We start from the raw sequence: 25,648 nt of genomic DNA, 5'->3' as shown, positions 1-25,648 counted from the left end.
GTTAAAACCATCTATGCCAGACAGACATTCCCCTCTGATTTACACATATTTCTGGCTGAATATATCTCACCTTAGTCTTCACATTTTTATTTTCATCAAAGAAGCAAACTCTGTCAGGACTGGAAACACCCCTCCCACACAGGCCACGGCTCCCCACGGCATTCGTTGCAGACAGGTTCCTGCCACCGAGGTGGGATGGGGCTGCAGGGCTTGACGGAGCGGCCCCCTCGCTAGACAGAGACACGGCTCAGAAAGGCCTCCCCCTGCCCGGGCCCACCCCGGCGAGGCACAGCCGCTCCAGCCACCAGCCACAAGGTTTCAAGAAGTTAAACCAGAGGTTTGGGTCTCTTTTTTTCCCCTTGCATCAATGGGTGGTTTTTACCTGAAAGAGAATTAGATCCCGACTTTATCCAGCACCACATACATAGAGCTCAGGTAAATCGGCAAAATGCTGGAGCGAGTGGAGAAGCAATTCAACCCACCCAGCTGCAGAGCAGAGCTTCCCAGGGAGCTGCCACAGGCGCGGGGCCAAGGCCAAGGTCATTTCCACACCAGAAGTTAAGGGTGTGGCCACAGAAAATGGGGCAAATCCCAGGTAATTCTAGAGCCAGAAATCAGAAACATTCTCTTTGGGCAAACACAAGACCCCATGGCCTCAGAAAGGCACAACATTCTTCTTGGCACAATGATGGAGCAAAAAGGAGTCATCAGTTTCTAATACAAGAGATTGATTGCAGATGCACAGCCTTTGAGCCTAGAGGATCATGAATATCATTTATAACCATACATAAGCCAAAAAACATAACCAAGGGCGCCGCTGTGGCCCGGGTTTTCCCGGGTCAGAGCAACACCTTTGGCGTGAACGCAGCAAGGCCAGCTGAGGGGAGCGGGTCCAGCAGGCAGAGCCCGCTGCTCTGAGGGAGAACGGGGCTCCCTTGGGGCTCAGCCCCAGGACGGGGTGGCCTGGCCTGCCCGACGAGGGGGGAGCCAGGTGGGAGCTGCCCCAGACCAGGTCCGCCTAACACCGTCTGGCAATAGCGATCCCGCCCGGGCACTCCCGGGGCCTCGGGGCCGATGAGCGCCGGACGCCGCCCGCCGCCCCGTCCCCTCAGCTCTGAGGGGCGGGAAGGGGGTGCGGACCCGCTCCTCAGGACCCGGCGGGGCGACCTGCCTTTCGACTGGCCGCGGGTACTGCCTATCACTGGGCGTCACCCTCCGTAACCAATGGGCGCGCAGGGACCGGGGCGGGGGTGGGGCTTGCAGGAGCCGGGGCCGGGGGTGGCGAGCGTCCCTCGCCGGCGTCGCGCCGCAGGTAGGGCCGGTGGGGGCTGCGCCGGGGGAGCGCGGCCAGGCCGGGCCCGTCCCTTCCCGGCTCCGCTCCGCTCCCCCGCCGCTTCCCGCCCCCAGGGGCCCGGGCCGTGAGGGGTCTCGCCGGGGCGGGGCTGTGGGGGAGCCCGGTGGCCCGTTGCTCGGTGGGTGGGGACGCTCCGGTGGCGGCGGCTTGGATTACCGGAGGCATCCCGGGAGGCCGGCCCCCTGGAGCGGCGTGCGTCTGGGTTGTGGAAACCCCCGCAGGGCCGAGCATCCGCGGCCCTCCGGCGGGAATTGAGGGGTCGCCGCCGGGGGAAGCCCCGCTCCTTGCGAAGGGGCCTGCTCCTGGCGTGGAACCGGGGGTCCGAGTGGGTCGGCTCGGTGTCGGGGGTGGTTCGAGCACAGATCCCGGGGTGGGGCGGTGGTGGGCAACGTGTCAGAGCCGTCGTAGATTTAGTCTTAGAAGGGCTCCAGGTGATGTTAAAGGAGAAGAGTTTATCGGGTTGCTCCCAGGGAGAAGGGGCTCAGGGCGGCTGCGTGTAGTTGTGCTGTGGGCCTCCTTTTTGGGGGGGGGTCATGGCTGGGAGCTGCCACGCTCCACAGTCACGACCTCCGAGACCTCAACCACGCGTGAGTCCCTCTCGCCAACTGTCATTCACAGTGCTGTTGGGTTTTGGTCCAGATACAGATGCTTTTAGGCAGATGGCTGCTGTAAGCTTGGCTGATTGTCTGGAAAACAATAGCTTTAAGGCATGTGTGCAAGTGCCTCTTTGAACGTAAGCCGTCAAACTTGGAAAGAACTGCACGTGAATTGCCCTTTGTGTGGCCGCTGGTGTTGTACGGTTCATGATGGGTGGACTCTGTCTAGGCATCATTCCAAGTTTTTATTTTGTTGCTGGTAAACATGGTATAATAGATCACATGTTTTCCCCTGCTTTTGTTAAAAATGACAGTTATGAGTTGTTTGGATGATCTGAATTTAGTTGAGCAGGGTAAAACTAAATTCCAGGTATGCGCTCCATTGTTGAGTTAAAAATTCAAACAAGTAGTAGTCCAAAAACACTCACAATGGGGAATGTGCCCTGTGCAGCTCAGATAAGTCGTACGTTAACCAGCATTTTTGATGAAGAGCTAAAACCCTGATGTGCAAGGGTGTCTCCAAAGAAAGAACCATTATTTGAGGATGTTTTTGCTAACTGGGGTGCAAAGGGTTGAGAAATCCTGCGGTAAGCTGATAGCACTGGAATGCATTTTGGTGGTTTTTGGCAGGTCAGCTTGTTAGAAGTTGTTGGTGTTTTATTTAGATAAAGAAGAGAGGAACTTGGTGTTTGTAATCCATAAAATGGATGAAGAATTAGTTACATTAATTTTTAGAGTGTTGACATAAGATAAAGTAAACACTGATAGAATATTACAGTGATGTAAATACTAATGGAATTATGTTAGGCAATAGAGTATAAGTACCTGGACTTAGCTGTGGGATTATGTGTGCCATATGGAGCTGATTAATAAAGGTGTAAATTACCTTCCCTGAAGAAAGCTGTGCTGAAGTGGCTTTTCAGAGCTCTCCCCAAGGTGGCACCACGAGGCCTGCTGTGCCTTTTGTCTCCAAGCCTGCTGCTGTTGCGAATGCCAGCCTTGTTAAGACTAACTTTGCTTTTTGTGGCAAAGAAAATGAACTCGTATTCTTTTGGATCTGTGCAGACACACGTCTCTAGAACAACTTCATCTATGCATATGTAGCAAAAGGCATATAATGAATTCACTAAGCTAGCAACTTAAAATAATTTTTTAAAATTGGGATTTTACTGAACAGGTATCTTGGGGTAAAGGAGGTTTAGAAATCTGTAAATATTCCACCCCTTTGCCATAGTTCATGGCTTGCGAGAGAGGAAAATATGCTGACCCCTTCAGAAGCAAAACTTAGAGTATCAGAAGATGAATGATTTAACATGTATTATACAGTACAGCAATGAGGCCCCAGTGTTCTTCTTTAGGTCACTCTTGGTCCATGGTTTTCCTGGTTCTGTGACTTTTACTGGGCAAAACTGTCAGCAGCAAAATACCTGTTGCGGAGCTCCACAATAGTAAGAGAGTAACAGGAGGTTACGTGGAGTTGCAGAAGTCGAATTGTAAGGAAGTCAGTAATATTTTTTGCAGGACTGTGGTAGTTTGGATGTGTGGTTCTAGATGGTGGAAGCTTTTTTGATAGAGTGTTTCTTGGGATCCGTGTAAAGTGTTTACAGGAGTTTCTGACTGGCATCACCTTGATTCAGGGATAAATGTCTACTTCCTGGGCAAAATAGAGGCAAGTGGGCCAAAAAAGAAAGCTCAAACTAACTCATTCTGGCTGCATTCAGCTGAGATCCTCTATCCTGGATGTGAATTTTTGTTTCCCCAGGCTTCCATGATGTTTGCCCAGTGCACCTGGAAGTGCGCGAGCTCCGTGCTGCTGATCGTGCTGCTGTGCTGTGTCCTTTCTCCTCCAGCACAAGCCAGCAAGGTGAGCGAACAGTTTCAGACACAAGCATTGAACCATGTGTGTAGTACAACAGAAACAAAAATGGCAGAGAAGCAACTGTTTTTCTGTGGACATTTGCAAAGATAAGGAGTGCTATAGCAGATGTGTGTTTATCATATGTAGAGCTGTGAATGTATGTGACAGTGGCCTCTGCCTTGCCTTCTGCTTTGTTTTGGAGTTCGCATTTTAAAATTTGTTTGAAAAGTACCTGGTGTCTGGAGCAGAGGTGCTCAAGACATTTTAAAACTGTGAAGTTATTGATGTGAAAGAAGCAGCGCAGGAAGAAGAGACACAGTGTGAAGTCCTCTCTTTCTCTTAGAGAATGTTTTGCCTTTTCCCACACCCCTGGGTGGTGAGGGCAGCAGAACTGTATGCCGGTGTTCACTCGCTAATGCCATCTCTTCTTGCTTCTGCAGTGCTCGGAGGACATCCGCTGCAAGTGCATCTGTCCCCCGTACCGGAACATCAGCGGGCGCATTTACAACAAGAATGTGTCGCAGAAGGACTGGTGAGTTGTGGGTTGAAGCCTGAGGGGTCCGTCTGTGAAAGTCAGTGCTCTGGAGTTTCCGGCTGGTGCTAAGGAAGTAATTCCCTGCCTGTGCATTTGCAGAGGAAGCCGTTTTGGGAGGTGATGTTCAACCCAGGAGAGGGGTGTTTTTTGAACAGAGACTGAGGAATCTGGGAGGCACGATTTCTTAAGCCATGGCTCTCAGCAGATGTAGGGTGTACCCTCCAGTCCCTTTCACCTGGACTAGATCCCTGCAGAAGGCGCTTGGACAGTCTGTCCCAGGAACTTTGTGCTAGCTGAGCTGTGCGGGGAACTCTTAAAACCAGATCAGTGTTATCAGCCTGACGGGAAAGCTGGGACACAGAAAAAGTCACCCCAGCGTCCTTCCACGGAGCATTGGTTTCACCTTGTCCTGTTGCTGATTTTGGTTTCTTTGTGTTGCAGCAACTGCCTGCATGTTGTGGAGCCAATGCCAGTGCCAGGGAATGATGTGGAGGCCTACTGCCTGCTGTGTGAATGCAAGTACGAGGAGCGCAGCACCACCACCATCAAGGTAATTGTGGGTGTGCTCCCTGTGGCTGGCTCCTTCTCCTTGCCATGCCACACCATCCCAGGCACAGCTAGACTGGTGGGTTCCTGGAGAAGAGCCCAGAAAGGGAAAATAAAACTATCACAGCTAGTACACGGTGGTAGTGCCAGGGGCACCGAGTCCGTGTCAGGAGGGCTCCTGGCAGTGAGGAGCAGGCTGCACGGGAGCCCAGTCTTCTTGCTGAGGATGTGTGACAGTGCCAAGCACCTCTCACCGGGGACCCATCTTGTTGGTCTCCTTTCACATGCAGCACGTGTTCTAAATTGGCACAGTGCAGAGAAGATCAGCACGGTTTATGCAGTGATGGCACTTAGGTCTCATCGGCCTTCCTGCAAGTGCAAGAGACTTTCTAGTGAGCAAAATTAGAACAAGATAAGAGATCAAACATCAGAGGCAGCTGTGAATGGAGCTTCCTGGCCTCTGTGGTGCTTCTTACCTACACTACTGATCCTTTTCCACTGTGCTGTCCTTAACTGCAGGTGATCATCATCATTTACTTGTCCGTGGTGGGGGCACTGCTGCTTTACATGGCTTTCCTTGTGCTGGTGGACCCTCTGATCCGCAAGCCAGATGCTTATACCCAGCCCCTGCACAATGAGGAGGAGAATGAGGTGAGGCTGTGCTGCTGGTGCGTGCAGGGTGCACGTGAGTGGCTGCAGTCACGGTGGAGATAGGGCGGTAGGGTGACAAGAGAATGGCTGACAGGAAAACAGGTCATGCTGAAGCACAAGGAAATATTCGAAGTACAAGTTCTGTATTACGAGCCCAAGACAAGACCTGTCCTCTGGGGCAGGGAGTGGCTTTTTACCAAGTGGCCTGAATTTGGTATGTCTAGGTGAAACCAAAAGTCAAACAGTTCCTGCTTGTGCAGTGTCCTAGGTGTAGTTACTTGGTGGTGAGCTTCCAGGGAAGGATGGGTTTAATTATTTGCTGAGACATGGGGCTAGCCTCTCTTCTAGATGCTTAAAAGAGCGGCTTCTGAGGTGCTGTTGTTTGACCCTGCTCTGAGGCTGGGCCCTGTTGTATCCAGGCTCTTGTTCCTTGTGCTTCTCCCCAGAGCAGGATTTCACTCAGATCCCATCTTTTTGGGGGACATTGGCATACGACATCTTGGGCAAGAAGAGTAGGACCCCACCTCAGCAAAGAGAGAGCCTCCCTCCCTCCCACCCCCCTCTCAGATTCTGGGGGAGGACAGATTTCTTGCTGCATGAAATTCATGCAATTTCAGCTTCCAGCATATGTCCTTCCCCTTGGGAGAGAGGCAGTGCTTTAGGGGAAATGATTGGGCCTGATTTCAAGGGAGATTTCAGAACAAGAGCACCCTGACTTGAAAAATCTTTTCTTCTTCCCCTGAGGCTTCCCTTCTCTTGTAAGGAAATACAGGAGACTGAGATGGGGATGGTCTCTCCGAGTGGAAGTCTTGGAGGCAGAGTGATGGCTAGTGCGGAGGAGTGGAGTGGCTGCACACACAGTGATTAGCTCTCATGCTTGATTGCATCTGTAGCTCATGGTCCGTTTGCAGGAGGCAAGGGCTGTCCAAGACTTGCTGCCTGTTAGTGCAGCGTGTGGCTCTGCGACACAGCTTTCCCTGTGGCTTTCTCGGTTCAGACATGCACGGTTTAGCAGGGCGCAGTGCTAGGCAGAGCTCTCTCCTGGAGCTGAGTTCCTTCCTTTGGTGGAGCCCCAGGGCTATGCTCGAGCATTGCCCTGGCTGCCGTTCCAGGCCCCCGGCTGCTGGGAGGAGACTCATGAGGAGGCCTTCCCTAGCCATTGGTGACCCTGGATGCTAGTGATTAGCTCAGTCACACTTTGAGAAGAGAAGCTGCAATGTTTGAAGATACTCTCCTTACGTAGTCTCTGAGAAAACCCCTGGATCAGACTGTCCTGTTTATACTTTGTTGTAAGTCTAAACTATTTGGCCCAATTCTTTCATACACTGATGTAAGTGAGGAGTAGCTGCCCTGAAGTGCACAGTCTATCCATTACCTCCCTCTGCTGAAAAAAGGAGATCCTGCAGGAGGAGATGAATTGTATCCTAAAAGTATGCTTTTGCTCCACTGCTCCACAGCAATAATTCAGATTTAGATCTAGGTGCACACTGTAGATACCTGATATTAGGCGAGGTTTATCTTACTCCAGTGTGCTGGACTGTAAACTCTTTGCAGTAGGCCTTGTGATTGCCTTGGTGTTTGTGTGCCACAATGGATCCTCATCCAAGGGGCCTTCTGACATTACTGCAGTGTAAATGTGGTGGTTTGGAGCAGTCTGAAGAGCAGGGCTGGACAAAAGTCTTGCAGCACTGTCCAAAAAACAGATGAGTAGCTACTGTGTAACCTAGTGCGCTGAGGACAAGGGCAATTATTGGCCCACTTTCAGTGGGGTGATGCAGTTTGCTTTAGCAGCGTGGCTCCCTGCAGACCCTAGCAGTGGATTTCCAGCAGAGGTTTAGACTTGAGTGCAGTTCTTCTCCTGGGGACTTTTTATTTGGGGCCTGTGACTTTACCATGGGTGGTCCCCAAGAGCAAGCTTTCCAGCTGGAGTTGGGGGGCTGGTGTTGAGGAGCTCTGAAAATGAGGTTCTTTATCAGGACAACTCAAGCCTTGAATTGCTCTTTCAGTTGAAATTTCTCCCAGAGTCAAGCTGCCACCTTCTGTGTTCGGGCTGGGCATGCCTTGATCTCTTTCACCGTTTCTTTCCATTGCAGGATGCTCGCTCCTTGGCCACAGCCCTCACCCCATCTGGCCCTAGAGCCAACACGGTGCTGGAGAGGGTGGAGGGGGCCCAGCAGCGCTGGAAGCGCCAGGTGCAGGAGCAGAGGAAGACAGTTTTCGACCGCCACAAGATGCTGAGCTAGATCTTTGCTGAGCTATGCCGCACCACTTCCCAAGAGACAGGGTAGCTCTGCTGGTCGAGACTGACAGCAAGTCATCCTTCAGGACATCCGTGGTGTTTGACTGAAAGCTCTAACCCTCTCTGATTTACTGTCTTCATAGAGAGAAGCAGACCAAAATGCTTGCCTCTGGTTTTGTCCCCTTGCCCTTTACCTCTCAGCCCAGAGGCTCCTTAACCCTTGCCCAGCTGAGATCTGCGCTGATCGTTAGCCCCGTGGCTGCATGTGAATGGTCGGTCGTATGCAGCGCTGCTGCCCCAGTTCGTGGGCTGACTCGAGTGGGGGCTGCAGCTCCAGTGTGCTGTGCTCGGCTGGACCCTGCGGGCACCACTTGCTGGGACTGAAGTCTCCGTCAGCCCACCCCTGCATCAGAGACAGGGGTCTTGGTATGGAGTGTTGGAAGCTGGCTGAGTCTACCTGGGATAAAAATAGTGGGATCATTTTTATGTGGGATGAATTATGTGGCGCTCCTCCAGGGTGAAGAAGCCTCCTCCTCCTCCAGTTTGCACCGATGTTAATTGGGTGTCATGGTGCTGAGACTGCATTGCACTGGAAGGAGGAGGAGGGGATTCCCTGCCAGGGATCAGCTGCTGCTTGCACTTACCCTGGTGTAAACTGAGTGGATTTCCATTCTATTCAGGGGAGTTTGTCCAGATTTACACCAGTGTAACTGAGATTGCAGCTTGTTTCTGTGTAGGTGAATATCACAGAACTGATTAGTACATTCACAAGTAAGAGACCAACAGGTAAAAGGCTGATTTACATTTATATCTTTTCCTGCTTTAGCAGTGGATAAAAACATACTGGGGAGAAAGCTTTCCGGTTGTACCCACATTGGTAACCCTTGATGCTCTCACAGTGCGGTCAGGGGCATTTGTGTCCAAGAGAACTGGGGCAAAGGCTCTACTGGAGCACTGTAAACACTTGTCTAGGTCTTGGGGCCCTGGAAAGGGGACACTTGTGCTACTCAAAACACTCCAAGAGCTCTGACTGTACTTGGACTGTGTGGAGGAAACTGAAGTGATTCTGCAATGTGTATATTAATCCCACTGAGAACATTGATAATGTTAGGAAGGTGCTGGAGTTTATCGTGTAGCATCTCTGTATTAAATGCAGACAAAGATCTATTACATGGCTGGCTTTCTTTCAGGGAAAAGTCCCATCACGCCAGGTCTGGGGCTCCCAGCGCTGAGCAGCTGCTCTCCAGGCTGCCTTCCAGTGCCCAGCAGGCAAGTTGATGCAGGACCTTGAGACTGAGGTGTGGTTACGGCACTCGGGTGTTTCGGCACTGCAGGTGGGTCCCCTGGGACTGGTTAGTGCCTGTCTGTGCTCGGAGGGTGACTGTCTTGCTCCAAGAGAGCCGGGCTTAAAACACTGGCGAACCACAGCATTCCTGCTTGGCACAAGTTAGTGACGGACTGCTCCGAGCTGTCTCACGGGAATGGCAAGCAGATCAGAATTCCTCCTTGTTTGTTGAAAGCTGAGCAATTGTTGTTAAAAGCCTAACTAGGAGAGGCGCCGGTCACCGCCTCGCATGCTAGTGCCAACAGCTTTTGATCAAGCTGCCCAGCAGGATCCAGCCCTCCAAGCTGATCCTGCCAGACAAATCCAAGCAGAAGCTTTTCAGGGGCTTTGTGCCTGCAGCTTACATGTACCCCAGTCACCCTTCGGCACCTCACCGGGCTAAAATGTACCCAGAGCTTCACGTTACACCGAGGTCACGTTTTCCTTTACCCATCCTTTTTCTGTGGTCCTCAGTCACTGGACCTTTCTCCCCCTTTTAGAAACTCTGTCTTCCCTGTTCTTCCCTCTCGGTATGAATCCCTCCTGGATACAGGGTGTGGTCCCTGGGAACTGCAGCCCCCGGGAGGGGGAAAATGTCTTTGAAGGATCTGAACAGCAGCGGCTGGATGAGAGCTGCAGTGGCTGTCCTGCAGGGACTGAGCCGGTGCGATGGGTCCATCTGGTGGCCGGTGCCCCTCTGAGACATCAGTGATCACCAGTGGTGGGGATTCTGCTCCCAGCGACCGGACCCCTGGGTCCCTGATCCTGGAGGGCGAGGGGCTTGGTGAGCAGCACCCCCGTATCTTCCCCTGGCCCCTCCCAGGAACAGCTTGAAAATGAGATAGGAGAGGAAAAAAACGGCAGGTTAGAAATCAGGAGTCGGTGGGTTAGGAAACTCAGATGGGGAAGGGATGCTGTGACGAGGTTGCAAAAAATGCCACTGCCTGGTTAATTATTTGGTTTGTTAATTAGCTGATTAGCTCTGTCCTGTGCACTATCCTCCCTGGGAGGAAATGTTTCCTGCTGCCCAGCCTGAAACTCCCAAGCCTCTGCTCCTCCCCACACCCCCTGCACTGCTTGCTGGAGCATCCCCCAGGCAAGCACAGCCTGGTGGGCCTCGCTCCCAGCCCCATCCACGTCCCCCAGCAGCACCTGCCATCCCTCTGGAGACAGGCGGCAGTGCCAGCGGGAGTCAATTATTTAATTCCTTATCAAAAAAGGGAGTGAGAAAAATAAAGGACCTCTAGTACAAAATCCAGCCACTTTGGTAACGCACCATGTCCCCGGTCAGGTGCCTGCTGTGGTCCAGATGTCGATGCTCCGGATGATGAGCCACTCGCTTTGGTGCCGGGTTACCCGGATCCTCACGCATTCCACAGGGCCAGGCATGCCCCTCTCCAGCCCCTGCCGCTCGAAGGTCCCCTTCTCGAAGGTGCCCACGGTGGTGTAGGCAGAGCAGTCCCGGCCGTTGGCCTGCCGCTGCTGTCCCAGCTCCAGCACCCCCGCGCGCAGAAAATCACCCCGGCGCTCGTCAGAGCCTGTGCGCACCCGGACGCGGGTGACGCGGGCCGGCTGCTGGAAGACAATGGAGAAGATGCTGCCGGCTGCTGGGTCTTTCCCCCAAAAATACCCCTCTGCTGTGCTGTAAGCTTTGAGGGGCTCGTAGTTCTCGAAGACAGACATGCTGGTGAACAAGGCCGCTGGTGGGTTGTCTGGAAGGTCCAAGGCATCAGCCTGGAACTCATCGTCCTCCAGCCGGTTGACAGTGCCCTGGAAGGAGGAGTAGAGGCCCATGTGCTGGAAGAGGGAGGGCTTGAAGCGGATGACGTCTTTCTGGGTGAGCAGGAGGCGGAAGTGGACCAGCAGCCAGTCGCAGGGCATCTCCTGGTAGAAGAGGAGGAGGAAGCGAGCCAGGCGAGGAAGGTCACTGGAGCGGTAGAGCTTACCAATGTAGCCCAGCTTGGAGAACTCAAGGGTGGCCCAGTTGGAGCCTTCCCGGGAAGCCAGTGCCTTGCGGATGGCTGTCAGGAAGGACTTGGCACACCACACATCATCCTCGATCATCAAGTAGTAGGAGGAGAGGTTGGCGGCGAAGGCGAGGAGGAAGGCATAGTCCACATTCTGCTTGGACCTGAACCTCACTCGATCCTCTGGGTCATTGTAGTTTCTCTTGAGGCCCTCCAGGGTGGGGTAAAACTCTTGGGGAGCGTGGATAAGCAGGAGCCGGCCCAGGAGGATGTGGTCAGCAAACTTGTGGGCAATGTCGGTGGCCACCTGCATGTTCCATCTGGGGTCTGCGTCAGCCAGGTGCACCACCACCACCATCTCCTGCAGCTCCTCCTCCGTTGACTGCTTGAAGAGGGACTGGAGTGTGGCTGGGAGGTAGTAGCCACGTGGCCGCTGCACTGACGCCAATCCCACTGCCAAGAATTCTGCAAGACAAAGGAAGGGCATTAGCAGGCTGAGGGGTGACCTGGGATGTACCATGGTGAGGTTTTTCCCTGCAAGCCACAAGGAGGGGGCTCCAAAAAGCTCTCCGCATGGCCAACCTGCACAGTTAATGCTGCTTATGGCCCCATGTTCAAGGCTGGCAGGGCCTTTCTGAAGCTGAAGACCCCAGTATCTCAGGAGGTGCCCAAAATTGGCCCAAAGGGCAGGGAGAGGACAGGATGAGAAGTCAGGGGCTTCTCCTAAGAAGAAATATTTGGGAAAACCACCTTAAAAAAAAGCCAAACATGGGGAAGAACAGTGCAGAGACAGTCTACGGGGCAGGGATGGCTTTGTGGCATGGCTACACATCCTGGACGCATGCCCCTACCCTACTCCGAACCTCACAGAGATGCAACCACAATGGGATGAGGCATCCTTCTGCCCTCCCCACAGCTCAGCTGTGGCTGCATTTGTTCAGCTTCACTGCAGCTTCTCTTGCTGCTGGTCTGTGCAGCACTGTGCATGTACTGGACCTCTGGTTTCAGCATGGGCTTGCGTGGGGCTGCCCTAAGCTCCTTCCCATGGCGTTTGCATGTGAATTGCTTTTTGTGTGCCTGTCCAAGAGCTTGACCCACATCTCCCACACTATGCAGTTGTCCCAGTGGTCCAGCCCCACCATCTCCACCTTCCTGACTGGAGAGCAGGAAACTCAACCCCAGGGAGATGGCATCTCAGCCACCCTCCCCACAGAGATCTGGGAAACCCAAAATGTCTGTGGTCACCCCAGTCCCAAGGTGCAGAAACATGGACCACGCCTGGAGCATGTGGACCTTTCTCTACCCCTCCATCTCACCAGACAGAGCAGTGAAGGCTGGCTAGCGGGGAGGTCACCAGGTATTGGCAGGTCTCCTATCCCAAAAACGTTGGAAGCAGACCTCTCCCCACAGCAGCAGCAGCAGCAATGGGGCAGGTCTATGCTGGGACGTGCAGCTGCGATGGAAGAGATGTGCAAACCCAGAGCCCTGCTAAGCCCACGGTCCTGGAGCCACTCACTTTTGTGGGGTGACAGGGAGCCAGCGAAGAGGTGGTAGGAGATGTTGTGGAGCGCAGAGAGGTCATCTGTGTCCCTGAGGACGCGCTGGGCTCCTTCTGGCTGCAGTATCTGCAGGACTGTGTTTGGGGCCAAGCCCCTAAGCTCCACCTGGATGAGAGCCGCAGGCAGTCAGGTCAGACCCCAGAGCACCATGGACATGCGTGAGCAAGGGGGAGTGACAGCAGGGGGACCCAGAAATGAGGGGGACCCCTGTCCTGCCCTCCCAGCTCCTGGATCGAGGGAGGTCCAGGTGCACAGGGCAACCCCAGGGAGAGGAGAAAGAAGGCAGAGCTGGGATTTGGGGATGATAGGGGGCAGGGAAGGGAGCAGAGCTGCGGTTGGGGTCTGTGTGGGGCAGGGCAGAGATGGAAGATGCTCCAGTGGCCCCTCCAGTGGGACATCACTGGTGGGGGACTCACCTCCAGGGGATCCTGTTCCTGCTGGCTGCCCCCATGGAGGAGGAAGAGGAGGAGGAGGAAGGAGGCTGCAAGCGCAGCCATGAGGGAGCGCTTCAGGGAGCATCGCATAGCAGCGGGCCGGCACACTGAGGCCTGCGGGAGGAAGGGGCACATCAGGTCAGGGCACAGCCTGGGGAAAACCACCGTCCCCTGGAGGGGATGGATGGTGGGGCAGCACCTGGATGAACCACTGGGGCTGACCCTTCTGCCCAGAGCACCCAGGGGTGGCCATGGGGCATCAGGAGGCACCTGGGCACTGTCCCCTTTGGGCAAGCAGGGGCAGGACACCCCAACCCAGCCAGGAAAAAAAATCAGTGAGGTACAAAATCCACCCCACCAGCCCTGCCAACACCCCCAGCTGCCCTGCAACACCCCGTGCAGCAGCCCTAGAGCTGGAGGCAGAAGGAACGCAGGTGACACACACCTCAGGGAAGGCTTTCGGGTTGGGGTTGCACCCCAGGAGCAGTCACCAAGACCTTGGGACTTGGCACCGAGCCCTGGGAAACACTCAGGTCTCAAAGGAGCCTGGGCTGTTCTTCCAGCATCGTGAGGATGAAGCAGCTCCCCCAGCCCTTCCTGCCTGCCTGGCTCCCCATCTGCCTCTGGGCAGCCACCAGCCACTGGCAGACACGATCACCCCGTCACAGCCACATCCCTTGCTTGGTAGGACAAGAAAACCATCCCCAAGGAGGGAGAGTGCCACCTTCAAGGAATTCATAGAATCATAGAGTCGTTTAGGTTGGAAAAGACCTTTAAGATCATCAAGTCCAACCGTTAACCCAGCACTGCCAAGTCCACCACGAAACCAGGTCCCTAAGCACCACATCTACACGTCTTTTAAATACCTCCAGCAATGGTGACTCAACCACTTTCCCGGGCAGCCTGTTCCAATGCTTCATGACCCTTTCGGTGAAGAAATTTTTCCTAATATCCAGTCTAAACCTCCCCTGGTGCAACTTGAGGCCATTCCCTCTCATCCTATGGCTTGTTACCTGGGAGAAGAGACCGACCCCACCTCTCTACAGCCTCCTTTCAGGCAGTTGTAGGTCTCCCCTCAGCCTCCTTTTCTCCAGGCTGAACAACCCCAGGTCCCTCAGCCACTCCCCATCAGCCTTGTGCTCCAGACCCTTCCCCAGCTCCGTTGCCCTTCTCTGGACACGCTCCAGCCCCTCAATGTCTCTCTGGGAGTGAGAGGCCCAACACTGAACACAGCATTCGAGGTGCAGCCTCACCAGTGCCAAGTACAGGGGGACGATCACTGCCCCAGTCCTGCTGGCAACACCATTTCTGATACAAGCCAGGATGCTATTGGCCTTCTTGGCCACCTGGGCACACTGCTGGCTCATATTCAGCCGGCTGTTGACCAGCACCCCCAGGTCCTTCTCCACCAGGCAGCTTTCCAGCCACTCTTCCCCACGCCTGCAGCGTTGCATGGGGTTGTTGTGACCCAAGTACAGGACCCGGCGCTGAGCCGTGTTGAACCTCATACCATTGGCCTTGGCCCATCGATCCAGCCTGTCCAGGTCCCTCTGCAGAGCCTTCCTATCCTCAAGAGATCAACACTCCTGCCCAGTTTGGTGTCATCTGCAAACGGACTGAGGGTGCACTCGATCCCCTCGTCCAGGTCATTGATAAAGACATTGAACAGAACTGGCCCCAACACAGAGCCCTGGGGAACACCGCTGGTGACCGGCTGCCACTGGAGTTAACTCCATTCACCACCACTCTTTGGGCCCGGCCGTCCAGCCAGTTTTTTACCCAGCGAAGCGTACACCCGTCCAAGCTGTGAGCAGCCAGTTTCTCCAGGAGAATGCTGTGGGAAATGGTGTCAAAGGCTTTACTAAAGTCTAGGTAGACAACATCCACAGCCTTTCCCTCGTCCACTAGGCGGGTCACCTTGTCATAGAAGGAGATCAGGTTGGTCAAGCAGAACCTGCCTTTCATAAACCCATGCTGGCTGGGCTTGATCACCTGGTTGTCCTGTACGTGCTGTGTGATGGCATTCAAGATGATCTGCTCCGTAACCTTCCCCAGCACCAAGGTCAGGCTGACAGGCCTGTAGCTCCCCAGGTCCTCCTTCTGGCTCTTCTTGTAGATGGGCATTACATTTTCTAACCCCCAGTCAACTGGGACCTCCCCGGTGAGCCAGGGCTGCTGATAAAGGATTGAAAGTGGCTTGGTGAGCACTTGCGCCAGCTCCCTCCGTACCCTTGGGTGGATCCCATCTGGCCCCGTAGACGTGTGTGTGTCTAAGTGGTGTAGCAGGTCGCTAACCATTTCCCCTTGGATTACGGGGGCTTCATTCTGCTCCCTGTCCCCATCTTCCAGCTCAAGGGGCTGGGTACCTGGAGAACAACTGGTTTTACTGTTAAAAACTGAGGCAAAGAAGGCATTAAGTACCTCAGCCTTTTCCTCATCCTTTGTCACTGTGTTTCCCCCCACATCCAATAAAGGATGGAGATTCTCCTTAGCCCTCCTTTTGTTGCTAATGTATTTATAGAAACATTTTTTATTGTATTTTACGGCAGTAGCCAGATCAAGTTCTAGTTGGGCTTTGGCCCTTCTAATTTTCTCTCTGCATAACCTCATGACATCCTTGTAGTTGTCATGAGGTTATGCCGTATGACATAACCTGAGTTGCCTGCCCCTTCTTCCAAAGGTCACAAACTCTCCTTTTTTTCCTGAGTTCCAGTCAAAGCTCTCTGTTCAGCCAGGCTGGTCTTCTTCCCTGCCGGCTCATCTTTCGGCACATGGGCATGGCCTGCTCCTGCTCCTTTAAGATTTCCTCCTTGAAGAATGTCCAGCCTTCCTGGACTCCTTTGCCCTTCAGGACTGCCTCCCAAGGGACTCTGTCAACCAGTCTCCTAAACAGGCCAAAGTCTGCCCTCTGGAAGTCCAAGCAAGCAACCCGTCCTTACTTCTCTGAGAATTGAAAACTCATTTCGTGATCGCTGTGCCCAAGGCGGCCTCCAACCATCACATGGCTCACAAGTCCTTCTCTGTTCACAAATGACAGGTCCAGCGGGCACCTTCCCGAGTTGGCTCCCTCACCAGCTGTGTCAGGAAGGTCTCTTCCTCACACTCCAGGAGCCTCCTGGACTGTTTCCTCTCCGCTGTGTTGTATTTCCAGCAGATATCTGGTAAGTTTAAGTCCCCCACGAGAACAAGGGCTAGTGATCGTGAGACTTCTCCCAGCTGCTTATAGAATATTTTGTCTGTCTCTTCATCCTGGTTGGGTGGTCTATAACAGACTCCCACCATGACATCTCCCTTGTTGGCCTTCCCCCTGATTTTTACCCATCAACACTCAACCCTATCGTCACCATCATTAAGCAAATGACAATCAAAACACTCCCTAATGTACAGGGCTACCCCACTGCCTCTCCTTCCTTGCCTGTCCCTTCTGAAGAGTTCATAGCCATCCATTGCAGCACTCATTGCGCGAGTCATCCCACCATGTTTCCGTGATGGCAATGATATCAGTTTTCCTGCTGCACAATGGCTTCCAGCTCCTCCTGTTTGGTGCCCATGCTGCCTGCACTGGTGTAGATGCACTTCAGTTGGGCTGTTGATCCCACCACCTTTCTGGGGGGAGAAGCCCTAATTCCTACATGACCATTCTCAGGTGCGTCCGTGGTTTCTAACACATCCATAACCCCTGCATCTTCACTGCTGCATGGACCTCCATCCCCCACCTCCACTGAGACGGCAGACCGAAGGACCTCGCTAGCACACCATCCCTCAAACATTGGCGGGCTGCCCCCAGGCTTACCTCTATCTAGCCTGGTTTTATCCCTTTCCCCCTTCAAATCTTGTTTAAAGCTCTTTCAATGAGCCCTGCTAACTCCTGTGCAAGGACCCTTTGTACCCCGGTGTATCCTGTCTGTGGCCAGCAGGCCCAGTGTTGTGTAGACCAACCCATGATCAAAAAACCCAAAATTCTGCTGGTGACACCAGGCTCGGAGCCAGGTATTGATCTGCTGGCTCTGCCTGTTTCTTCATCATTCCCTGCAACTGGAAGGATAGAGGAGAACACTGCTTGTGCTCCTGATCCCTTAACCAGTCGTCCCAAGGCCCTGAAGTCTCTCTTGATTGCCCTCGGACTTCTTGGTGCAACTTCATCATTACCTACCTGAAAAATCAATACTGGACAGTAATGTGAGGGCTGTACGAGGGTAGGAAGTTTTCTCTTCACACCTTTAACCCAGGCCCCCGGGAAGCAGCAGACTTCCCCAAGAAGTGGGTCCGGTCTGCATATTGGGCCTCTGCTCCCTTCAGAAGGCAGTCTCCTATGACAATGACCCGTCTTTTTTTCTTTATGGAAGCAGTTTTGATGCAGGACTTGGGCCAACTTAACCTCAGCAACACCTCCAAGCTAGATGAACCATTGTCCTCGGTTCCGCTTGCAGAGCCTCGTACCTGTTATGCAAGGGCACCTGGGAAGGTGGGGTAGCTGCAAGAGGAGACGCGCCTGCTGCGCCGGGCAGGACCTTGTCACAATTTGTACTGCCCTTGAGATATTTTGCCTTGTAGCAGAGGCGGGGCAGGAGGCTAAAAGGCTCCTGTGTTTGCCTGGGGTTTTTCCATTATAACTATGACCAGATCTGCCCTGGAAGAGGGGAAAGCGGAGAGCGAGTGCCCAGCCCGGCAGGGCAGACACAGTCAGCCTCATCCAGACTGCTCACAGCGTGTCAGCTTGTTTGGATCAAAGCACCTTTGAATGCAAACACGTGGAGGAAAAGCCCTCCCAAGCCATATAATAAAACACCGAGAAAGCTGCCAGCGTTCCTGAATGAAGGCTGTGCTTTACCCAGCACCTCTCCTTAAATGTATCACGGCATCAGCTGCCGCTGTGCAGCAGATGCTCCCAGCCCACCCGTGGTCCCCAAACGGCAGAGGCTGGTGCAGCACCTCTGTTGCTGCTGCCCTGGAGCATGTGCTGGCCTTATTTTAAGGAGAAACCCCCTGTTTTCCTGCCCAAAAGTCCTTGGGGGTGTTGTTAGCATCTCAACGGGCCGGTGCAGAGCAGGTACCCCACATGCAGCAGCCAGTGCCGTCCTTGCCACGCTGACCTCACCCAGGAACACCACTCGTTACTCAGAGATAAGCAATTAAAGCAGAGCGAGCTGCTCTCTCCCAGGGAGGGCTGGGCTGAGCCATGGCATTAGTGAGAGCCCTCTTGGCCAAGAGAGCAGAGGAGCCGCCTCCCCCAAGCTTGAACCCAGCAGGTATCAGGGAAGGGGATACAGGAACCCCCATGGCGGCACAAGGCAGTGGCTGAGCTCTGGTTAGCGCTGGTTTTTCAAACCACTTGGAAGGACAACAAGCTGCTGGAGCTGCTTAAAATCTCTGTCCAGGTCACAGCAGAGAGTGGGAAGAATTGGGGGTGCTCACAGCCATGGGCCAGCCCTATGGCCAACTCTTCTCAAAGCCCCCCAGCCTCTCCTTCCCCCGCAGCGATGGGGGCACAGGCAGCTCGCTGGCTTAGAGGGGACCAGCTTTAGGGACCCATCCCAGGCCACAGGGACATCACAGCCTGAAGCCACTCCAGAGGTGGATTTCTGAGCCCGGACCTCCATGATCTGTGGTGCAGCTCTGAGGCCACAGGGCAAGCTGCAACAGCGAGGCTTGGCAGCCAGCCACGCACCGGGCTGCGAGCATTTATACTCTGGCTGGCCAAAGGTTTTTCTGGCTGCTGGGTAGGCATCTGGCTGCTAGCAGCCCGTCCTGGATGGAAAACAAGGTGCTGCTCAGCACCCCCAGCTCCCACGGGCAGCGGTTTCGTCCACGGAGCGGGAGCAGGGAGCCCATGGGGAACAGGAGGTCGCACGCACCTTGCCCCTCCGGCAGCGCTCTGCATCGCAGGCTTAACAGAACAGAAGGTAACGAACACTGGCCCACAATTAGGCCCCTAAATGGGCTTTGGATTTTTGCCTCCATGGAGAAACAAAGCAGCCCAGCTAGATGGGCACAACCAGGGGCCAGGCCACCGTGGGCACGTCCCTGGGATGCATCATCCTCCCGGTGCCTGCTCTTGCTCTGGGTGCCTCCGCAGAGCATCCCTGTTCCCGCTCCTGCCCCAGCACCTCGTGTGCCTTCCCTGCAGCTCAGCACCCCACTGGGGATGTCCCCAAAAGCCACCCCCCCATGGGGACATCGGGCCAGTGGCCAGGAGCAGCTGGCTGCTGAAAGCCGCTCGCCCGGAGCCAGCCAAACTCCTCCACTTTGTTAAGAGACTCCCAGCTAGATGGGCTGCATGACGCAGCAGCCGTGACTCAGTCCAGCAGCGGAGGGGAAGGAGAACGAGTAAATACACTGCCTCGGTCCCGTGAGGCTGCGAGGACGGGCCGGATGCTCCCCACGCGCAGGCGGCTCCAGCTGCTTCCTCCAGCACTGGGGAGCGCAGGGCTGTTTGCACAGGAAGGAGGGGAACAACCAGGGCTCACCCTCCCACTGCCAGAAGCACCTTTCCATGCTGGGGGAAACTGAGGCAGGGAAAAAGGCTGTGCCTCACCCAGGGGGGTAAGTGCCAGGTCTCCTGCATCATGGGTTGGTGCCCCTCACCACCTCCCCGTGGGGGTCCCCAGGATAGACAGGGGCAGGGTGTAACCCAGCGCCAGAAATCGCTGCTCACTGGGGCAGAGGACACGGCAAATTGTGGCAGCACAACGTCCCCGACGGGCAAATCATGGCCGTTCGGGCTGCATGGGACAGGGTGCTCCTGGGCCCCCTGGGAGCCAGCCCAGGGTCTGGCCCCACGCTCTGTGGGTGTCTCTGCTCCAAGGGTTGTCCCACAGGGAGGAAGGAGGGGAAAAGCCGCGTTTCGGTAGCACAGGACTCCGGGACCCAAAGCTTTAGGTCAACCCAGGTGTCCTACAGCCCCACAGCACAGGGAGGTCGCTGCAGGCAGCTTGGTGAGGGGACACTTGGGTCTGATCCGGTCCCCACAGCTGACAGCTGACCCGCAGCCCACCACCCTGCCCTCGCCCCGGCCCTGGGTCCCCAGGCGACTCCCTTCCCATGCAGCCCCGTCCCCTGACACCAGTGAGAGGGCTCACGCCCAGCACCGCTCCGGATGCGCCCACCGAGGCGGCAGAGACTTACGGGGCGCGCAGCAGCCTGGCGGGCGGGTGCACGGCGGCGGCAGCGGGGCAGCCTCGCCGCCTCACCGGGGTGCTCGGCCCTGGCAACTTCCCCAGGGCTGGCTGGACTCCGGCTTCTCGCTCGGCAAAGCCCCACCCCGAGTCCTCGCCTGCCTCCTGCAGAGGAGGAGCGTTCGCCGGCATCCTCTGCCCCGCGCTGGCGAGCGCTCGGTGAACCGGCCGGTTCTGGGGCTGGTGGGGACCCCGGCACCGCTGCAGGGGTCGGGGCGGCCTCAGCCTCCCCCCAGGACTGGGCATCCCACAATGGCACCAGCTGTCTCCCACCACCCACCACCTCCGTGGGCAGCCCCAGACCCCCAGGCAGGATCAGACCCCCCCCCAGGGGCTCTCACCGGGCCCCAGCACCCCAAACTCCCGTGCAAGCCTGCCGCTTCGGTGGCACCAGGGTGAAAATGCACTGTGCGCCGAGCCAGGAGCCCGGGGACGTGGAGCCGTCATGTCTTTTCACCCCAGTTTATTTTCCAGCCCTTGTGCCGAGATGGCAGAAACCTCCAGGGCTGCCGAGCCAGAACTGGAACGCCGGCATCCTGGACCAGGGTAGAGCTGGCTGCCAGGATCCCATCGGGGATGCACCCCGTGGGGGCACCACAGTTTCCCTGCGCACCCCAGCTCCTCACTGGAGCATTGGGTGTCGCAGCCCTGGCTGGGGACAAAGCCCCTTCCATCCCCGCAAGCCCGTGTAGGCCACGTGGGGCCCTTTCCAGTTTGTCCCCAGCTCCTCCACCCTCCAAGCCTCATTTGTCCCCCACTGATTCTCTCCTCCAGACCCCCAGCAGGAACACGGCCCCAGCAGCCTGGAGCACCCACCACGAGACGTCCAACGGCATCGCTTGCACCCAGCTCAGAGCCAGGTGCTCCTCCACATCTCCGCCCAACACAGCAACTCACCTGCAGCATCCAAACGGAGGGAAAGACCCTTCCCTTTCCCTCCACCCCATCCTCCCCATTTACCTGCACCAAAGTGCAGATTCCATTTCCCTCCTCTCCTCGCTGGCCTGGACCTCTCCTACCTTTGGAAAGGCCCTGACGCTTCTTCCCAGGCTCCGTCTTCTACAAATCCCCTGCGATGCCTTCCAGGCACGGCAGCTCGACGTGGGTTCAGGTGGAACCGCTGGTGTCGGTCACATTGCGAGGACAAAGGTGGCTGTAGAGAGATAAGGTAGGGCAGGAAGCAGGCGATGGCGCTGGGAAGGAGAGGAAGAGACGTCTGCAGGCTCCCGGATCCGCTGGCTTTTGCTTTTCCCACACTGTTTGACTTTTAAATCCTTAAATTCCCATCATGGGATTCCAGTGGCTCTGTCCCCACGGGGTCCAGGATGGTGCAGCCCAGCAGAGATTTGCTGTTTAATCGCACATGGTAAGAAAGGGATGTGGGGCTCGGTGGCTCACGTGGGTTGTTGAAACGACCGGCAGCAGCTGCAGGATGGGGAGGGCTTTTCTCGCTGCAGACGCCCCATAACCCCCATCCCTGTGCAGGAAGGAACCGGGGCTTGGTCCTTCCTGCCCTCACAGGAAGGAAGAGGAGGGTGGGGGGCCACAGCGCCCAGCACAGCCCTGGGGTCCCCAACACTCGTGGCTGCAACAGGCAGCCCCGCCATAGAAACGTGCCTTTTGGGGAACACACAGCACTGCTACGGGGTGCGGCAGAGCCACCAGAATCCCCCTTTGGTCCCCACGTGCCATCGCAGGGTGCAGAGCTAGGGCAGGATTTGACCCTCTCCAGGCAAATCCATGAGCCTGCCCAGAGCGGGAAAGGAATCCACAGCCAGGACACAGCCCCTGCCACCGCGACATGGTCCTGGCTTCTCTTGCCCTTCAAGTGAGTCCCGCAAGCCCAGCCTGAGCCAGCCCATCCTGTCACCCCCCTGTGCTATGGGGCAAATCCCAAATGCTGGTTGGGGTGCTGGAAAAGGGCCCTCTGCCCGTTCCCCACTGAGAGGGCCCCAGCACAGCCTCAGCGCCCAGGCACTACGGGGCCCCGGCGCCCAGAGCCGCTCGCAAACCTCCCTCTGGCCTGAAACCTGGTGCTCACGCTTTCTGCTCGCCGAATAATAATAATAATATTTATTATTATTTTGCCTAGGGAAGAGAGAGGTCACTTAAATGGAGCTAAAAGGCACAGGTTTGTCCCTTCCAACTGAAATATTCTATTTTTGCTTGTTCTTGGAATAAACTGGAGAAGGGAGAGAAGCCCCAGGTGCAAAGGCTGTTTTGAGCCGGGCACGTGACTGCGCAGGCACAGACCCAGCCCGGGGGGCCGGGGAGGACCAGTCCCCCCCAGCTGGGCCGGAGTCGAGCCCTGGGGTGGGACAGGCACAGGGGGACCCTCCGCAGGTACTGGCCACCCTCCCCGCAGCACCCAGCCCTGCCCCAGCTCAGCTCCCGTCTGACACCTGATCCCCAGCAAGGAGAGGGGCAGGGTGAGGCCACGGTGGTGGCCAAGCCTCCATGTTTCCCCTGGGGAAACCGGAGAGCCAGGCCAGATCCGCTTACAGCCCTTCCATTATTCAGGAGCCCGAGCAGGACAAAGCGGAGGTAAAACAGGGCCCCACACAGCAGGGAGAGCATCGGGGCTCCAGCCATCACAATGCCGATCTGGGGCTCTGTTTCTACACCACTGGGAACCCCTTTGAGTCACATCCTACAGGAAAGAGTGATTATCTTACACCAAACCACAGCCCCTCCTGCCCGGAACCCTGGCAGGGACTGCAGAGATGTTGTATCACAGCCTCACTGCATCCCACCCCTGGAGAACACAGAAAAGGATTTTTTTTTGCCAGCAGCCTTCAAGAGAGGCTGGGCTTGGGGGACAGGGAGTGGAAACCCCCCCTGCTTGGGGCTGAGGTTTTGCTCACATCACTGAACAAACCTCACGTGGGGTTCCCATGCTCTGGGTAAGGGAGGAAGTGAAAACACAGTGCCCTGCAGCTCTACACGAGGGCAAGCAGAGCCCAACCGCTGCAGCATCCCCGCCGCCTCGCTGGCCTCCCCGCACGGATCACAGCAGGTCCCTGATCCCTGCCAGCGCTGCTGACGAGCACGGCTCTGTCACTCGAGTCATCGTAAGGTTTGCTACTTGCAAAGGAAAGATTGAAAATCATTCTTCTACATCTTATACATTTCAGCCTTGAAAAAGGCTGGCATGGAAGAGGTACCTCTTTGGGTTAGGGGCATCTCTCCATATTTAAATATCCGTATTTGAAACCAGCAAGTTTGCTGGCAGCAGGAAACATCCCATCCACCTGCTTCCTGCCGTGACAGCCTGGACTGCCCACACCACTCGAGAACTAGCTGCCCAGGGAGAGTTACGGGACTAGAAGCCGTTTGCCATCTGGAGCAGGTGGAGTACCTCTGCCCCAGAACATTAAGCATATCCCGGACATGCCATACGCCTGATTAGAGCGTATTCCTGCTTTCACAGATGTCAGAAACAAGCAGCCCTAAGATTTGTTCTGTATTTCTTCACAGAAGCACCAGCAAGGTGCAGACCGCTGTTCCCAGTCCCCACTCAGCTGGGTCAGTTCTCCGCAGGCAAGGGCAGAGCTTTAGACAGGCACCAGCCTGCTCCATCCTCCTGACACCCAGCTGGGAACCGAACATCTCTGCCCCACCCTCCAGGTCCGTATCTTGTGCACAGCACAAACAGCCATCTCCAGGCACACAGTGCTGGCATCATAGTGTAAAACAGAGGAGCTTTCAGGGTACGTAGTGGAAAACCCCTTCAAGCATGCTCTTCAAAGCGCCTTGGATTCTGCAGAAAACAGGCCAATTGAACAGACACGTCCCTCAGAGAGCACACACCAGCCAAGAGCTGCCGCCCAAGACAAAAGGTAACTGCAAGCTGATGATGTTTCACTTACTAAACTCCAGTGGAGGAACTCCACCACATGACCACTGAGGCCTTATCACCGAGTTCCGTGGTATTTAACCCCACCACAAAAAGACGACCGTTATTCATCCATTGCCCTGGAGCAGCTTCCTTCTGCACAGGCGCTGCCACGTGTTGCACAACACTCGGATGCAGCGCTGCAGCCTTTACACCCAGCTCCAGCACTAACTTGCTGCCCTTCCTCTCCTGCACCACAAAGGCAACAACTCAAACCAGGCTCCACTATCGTGGGAACCAGCTTCATTACTGCAGTTACGGCACATCGTTCTCGCCCTGTATCTCTACTTCAACTAATCTAGTTTCACAACTTACCTGTTGGCATCAACACCTATTCAGCAGCACTGAAAAGGGGAACTGTGAGACAGTTTTTCCCAAATATGTTTGTTTGAAGTCAACGTCACAGAGCCTCTAACGCAGATCCAAGTTTGGGGCAGATGTCCTTGGCAGTGATTTACAGAGTGGCAGAGGCACATGCAAGAAACTCCTCGCAGGCAGCTGTACAGGGATCATGGGGTATTTGCATATTAAATTCAAAGTGAGATGGCAGGACTCCCTCTCCTTCCAGGAGCTTCACTAAACATGATGTGTGCAAAAGCGCTCACTTATTCCTGCTTGAGACAAGAGCTGATGTGAAATAGGACTGAGGAGCTAATCAGCAATAGGCAGCAAAACTCAGCCCAGGGTTACTATTTCCACTGTTGCTCACCTGCACGCCAGTACCTCCTCTGCCTGCCACCACTCCTCCACGAGACCCCCGTCTGTCAGCAGCAAGATGTTCACCCGCTGAATTACATCTCCAGCCCAATTCATTCTGGACACGACAGACAGGCCCAGCCGCTGTGCCCCTCTCCCTTCTCAATCAACCCAGAGCCATAGAAAATTTCAGGGCTGCTTCCTCCTCACAGAAATTAATTTGTTTAGTCAAGAACCAGATCACCGATTGCTTCTGGGCAGTGTCAACAGGCCAACACTGCTCCACTGCTCTTAGAAAAGGCACAGAGTCAAGTCCTTCAGCACTGCTTCAGTTATTTTAGTTTATCCTCTCCATCTCCTCTCCCTCCATTTATCTTCTCTGAAAAGCACCTTCTGATTTTAAATGTTTAGATCTTCTTTTCAAAAACGAAACATCAGTGTGAGAACTTGGAGTATCTTTACATTCAAGAAAGACTTTTGCCTTACAAATCCTCTTTGAAATAATTCCTTTGTTTGATCATTTATGCTTTTTTTCCTTCCTTAAACTCATATCTGTTGGTTGATCACTGCTGCTTTGCTTACTGCTTCTCAGACACTGAAATATCACACTGTGTTTGAATGCAATCACGCTGCAGTAAAACAAACATGGATTTTTTTTTTGTAAATTGTTTCTGGTCATATTAAAGCTGGAAAGCAAAACCTCCTGCTTCTTCCCGAACAGAAAACAGGACCACTTTCATTAGCACCAAAAGGATTTTAAATGAACAGTTCCAGGGAGCTCCTTTCAAATCATAAAATGTGAATTTTACATAAAAGTGT

General features: G+C 55.0%; 2 protein-coding genes across 8 annotated transcripts; one reads left to right on the top strand and one right to left on the bottom strand.

Annotated features, from left to right (window-relative positions):
* Window positions 1-1,268: 1,268 nt before the first annotated feature.
* On the top strand, window positions 1,269-8,946 carry TMEM9 (transmembrane protein 9). The gene is made up of 6 exons (XM_075521480.1): window positions 1,269-1,312; window positions 3,713-3,814; window positions 4,249-4,340; window positions 4,785-4,893; window positions 5,409-5,540; window positions 7,634-8,946. The coding sequence occupies exons 2-6, from the start codon at window positions 3,719-3,721 to the stop codon at window positions 7,781-7,783; spliced, it is 579 nt and encodes a 192-aa protein (XP_075377595.1). The 5' UTR covers window positions 1,269-1,312; window positions 3,713-3,718; the 3' UTR covers window positions 7,784-8,946.
* Window positions 8,937-25,575, bottom strand: LOC142418957 (alpha-1,6-mannosyl-glycoprotein 4-beta-N-acetylglucosaminyltransferase-like). Of its 7 annotated transcripts, none has more exons than XM_075521473.1 (6): window positions 24,843-25,575; window positions 24,449-24,760; window positions 21,258-21,391; window positions 13,046-13,177; window positions 12,587-12,734; window positions 8,937-11,535 (listed from the first exon to the last, which is right to left on the bottom strand). In XM_075521473.1, the coding sequence occupies exons 4-6, from the start codon at window positions 13,151-13,153 to the stop codon at window positions 10,391-10,393; spliced, it is 1,401 nt and encodes a 466-aa protein (XP_075377588.1). In that variant the 5' UTR covers window positions 13,154-13,177; window positions 21,258-21,391; window positions 24,449-24,760; window positions 24,843-25,575; the 3' UTR covers window positions 8,937-10,390. The 7 variants fall into 7 exon arrangements, with proteins under 7 accessions (XP_075377588.1, XP_075377590.1, XP_075377586.1 ...); XM_075521475.1 differs by having other exon boundaries at window positions 24,449-24,744; XM_075521471.1 differs by lacking the exons at window positions 21,258-21,391; window positions 24,449-24,760; window positions 24,843-25,575 and adding an exon at window positions 20,189-20,311 and having other exon boundaries at window positions 8,937-9,932; window positions 10,345-11,535.
* Window positions 25,576-25,648: the final 73 nt, after the last annotated feature.

The sequence above is a fragment of the Mycteria americana genome, chromosome 20 (genome assembly GCF_035582795.1).
Source record: "Mycteria americana isolate JAX WOST 10 ecotype Jacksonville Zoo and Gardens chromosome 20, USCA_MyAme_1.0, whole genome shotgun sequence".
Classification (NCBI taxonomy): domain Eukaryota; kingdom Metazoa; phylum Chordata; class Aves; order Ciconiiformes; family Ciconiidae; genus Mycteria; species Mycteria americana.
Note: the sequence above shows the minus strand (reverse complement) of the source record. Positions and strands in the feature narration are given on the sequence as shown.

Coding starts and splice junctions, on each gene's coding strand:
- LOC142418957 (XM_075521473.1), bottom strand. CDS start 13,153: ATGCGATGCTCCCTGAAGCGCTCCCTCATGGCTGCGCTTGCAGCCTCC. Junction 12,735..13,045: donor AGGAACAGGATCCCCTGGAG/GTGAGTCCCCCA, acceptor GCTCTCATCCAG/GTGGAGCTTAGGGGCTTGGC. Junction 11,536..12,586: donor CTCCCTGTCACCCCACAAAA/GTGAGTGGCTCC, acceptor TTTGTCTTGCAG/AATTCTTGGCAGTGGGATTG.
- TMEM9 (XM_075521480.1), top strand. CDS start 3,719: ATGATGTTTGCCCAGTGCACCTGGAAGTGCGCGAGCTCCGTGCTGCTG. Junction 3,815..4,248: donor CTCCAGCACAAGCCAGCAAG/GTGAGCGAACAG, acceptor TTGCTTCTGCAG/TGCTCGGAGGACATCCGCTG. Junction 5,541..7,633: donor ACAATGAGGAGGAGAATGAG/GTGAGGCTGTGC, acceptor TTTCCATTGCAG/GATGCTCGCTCCTTGGCCAC.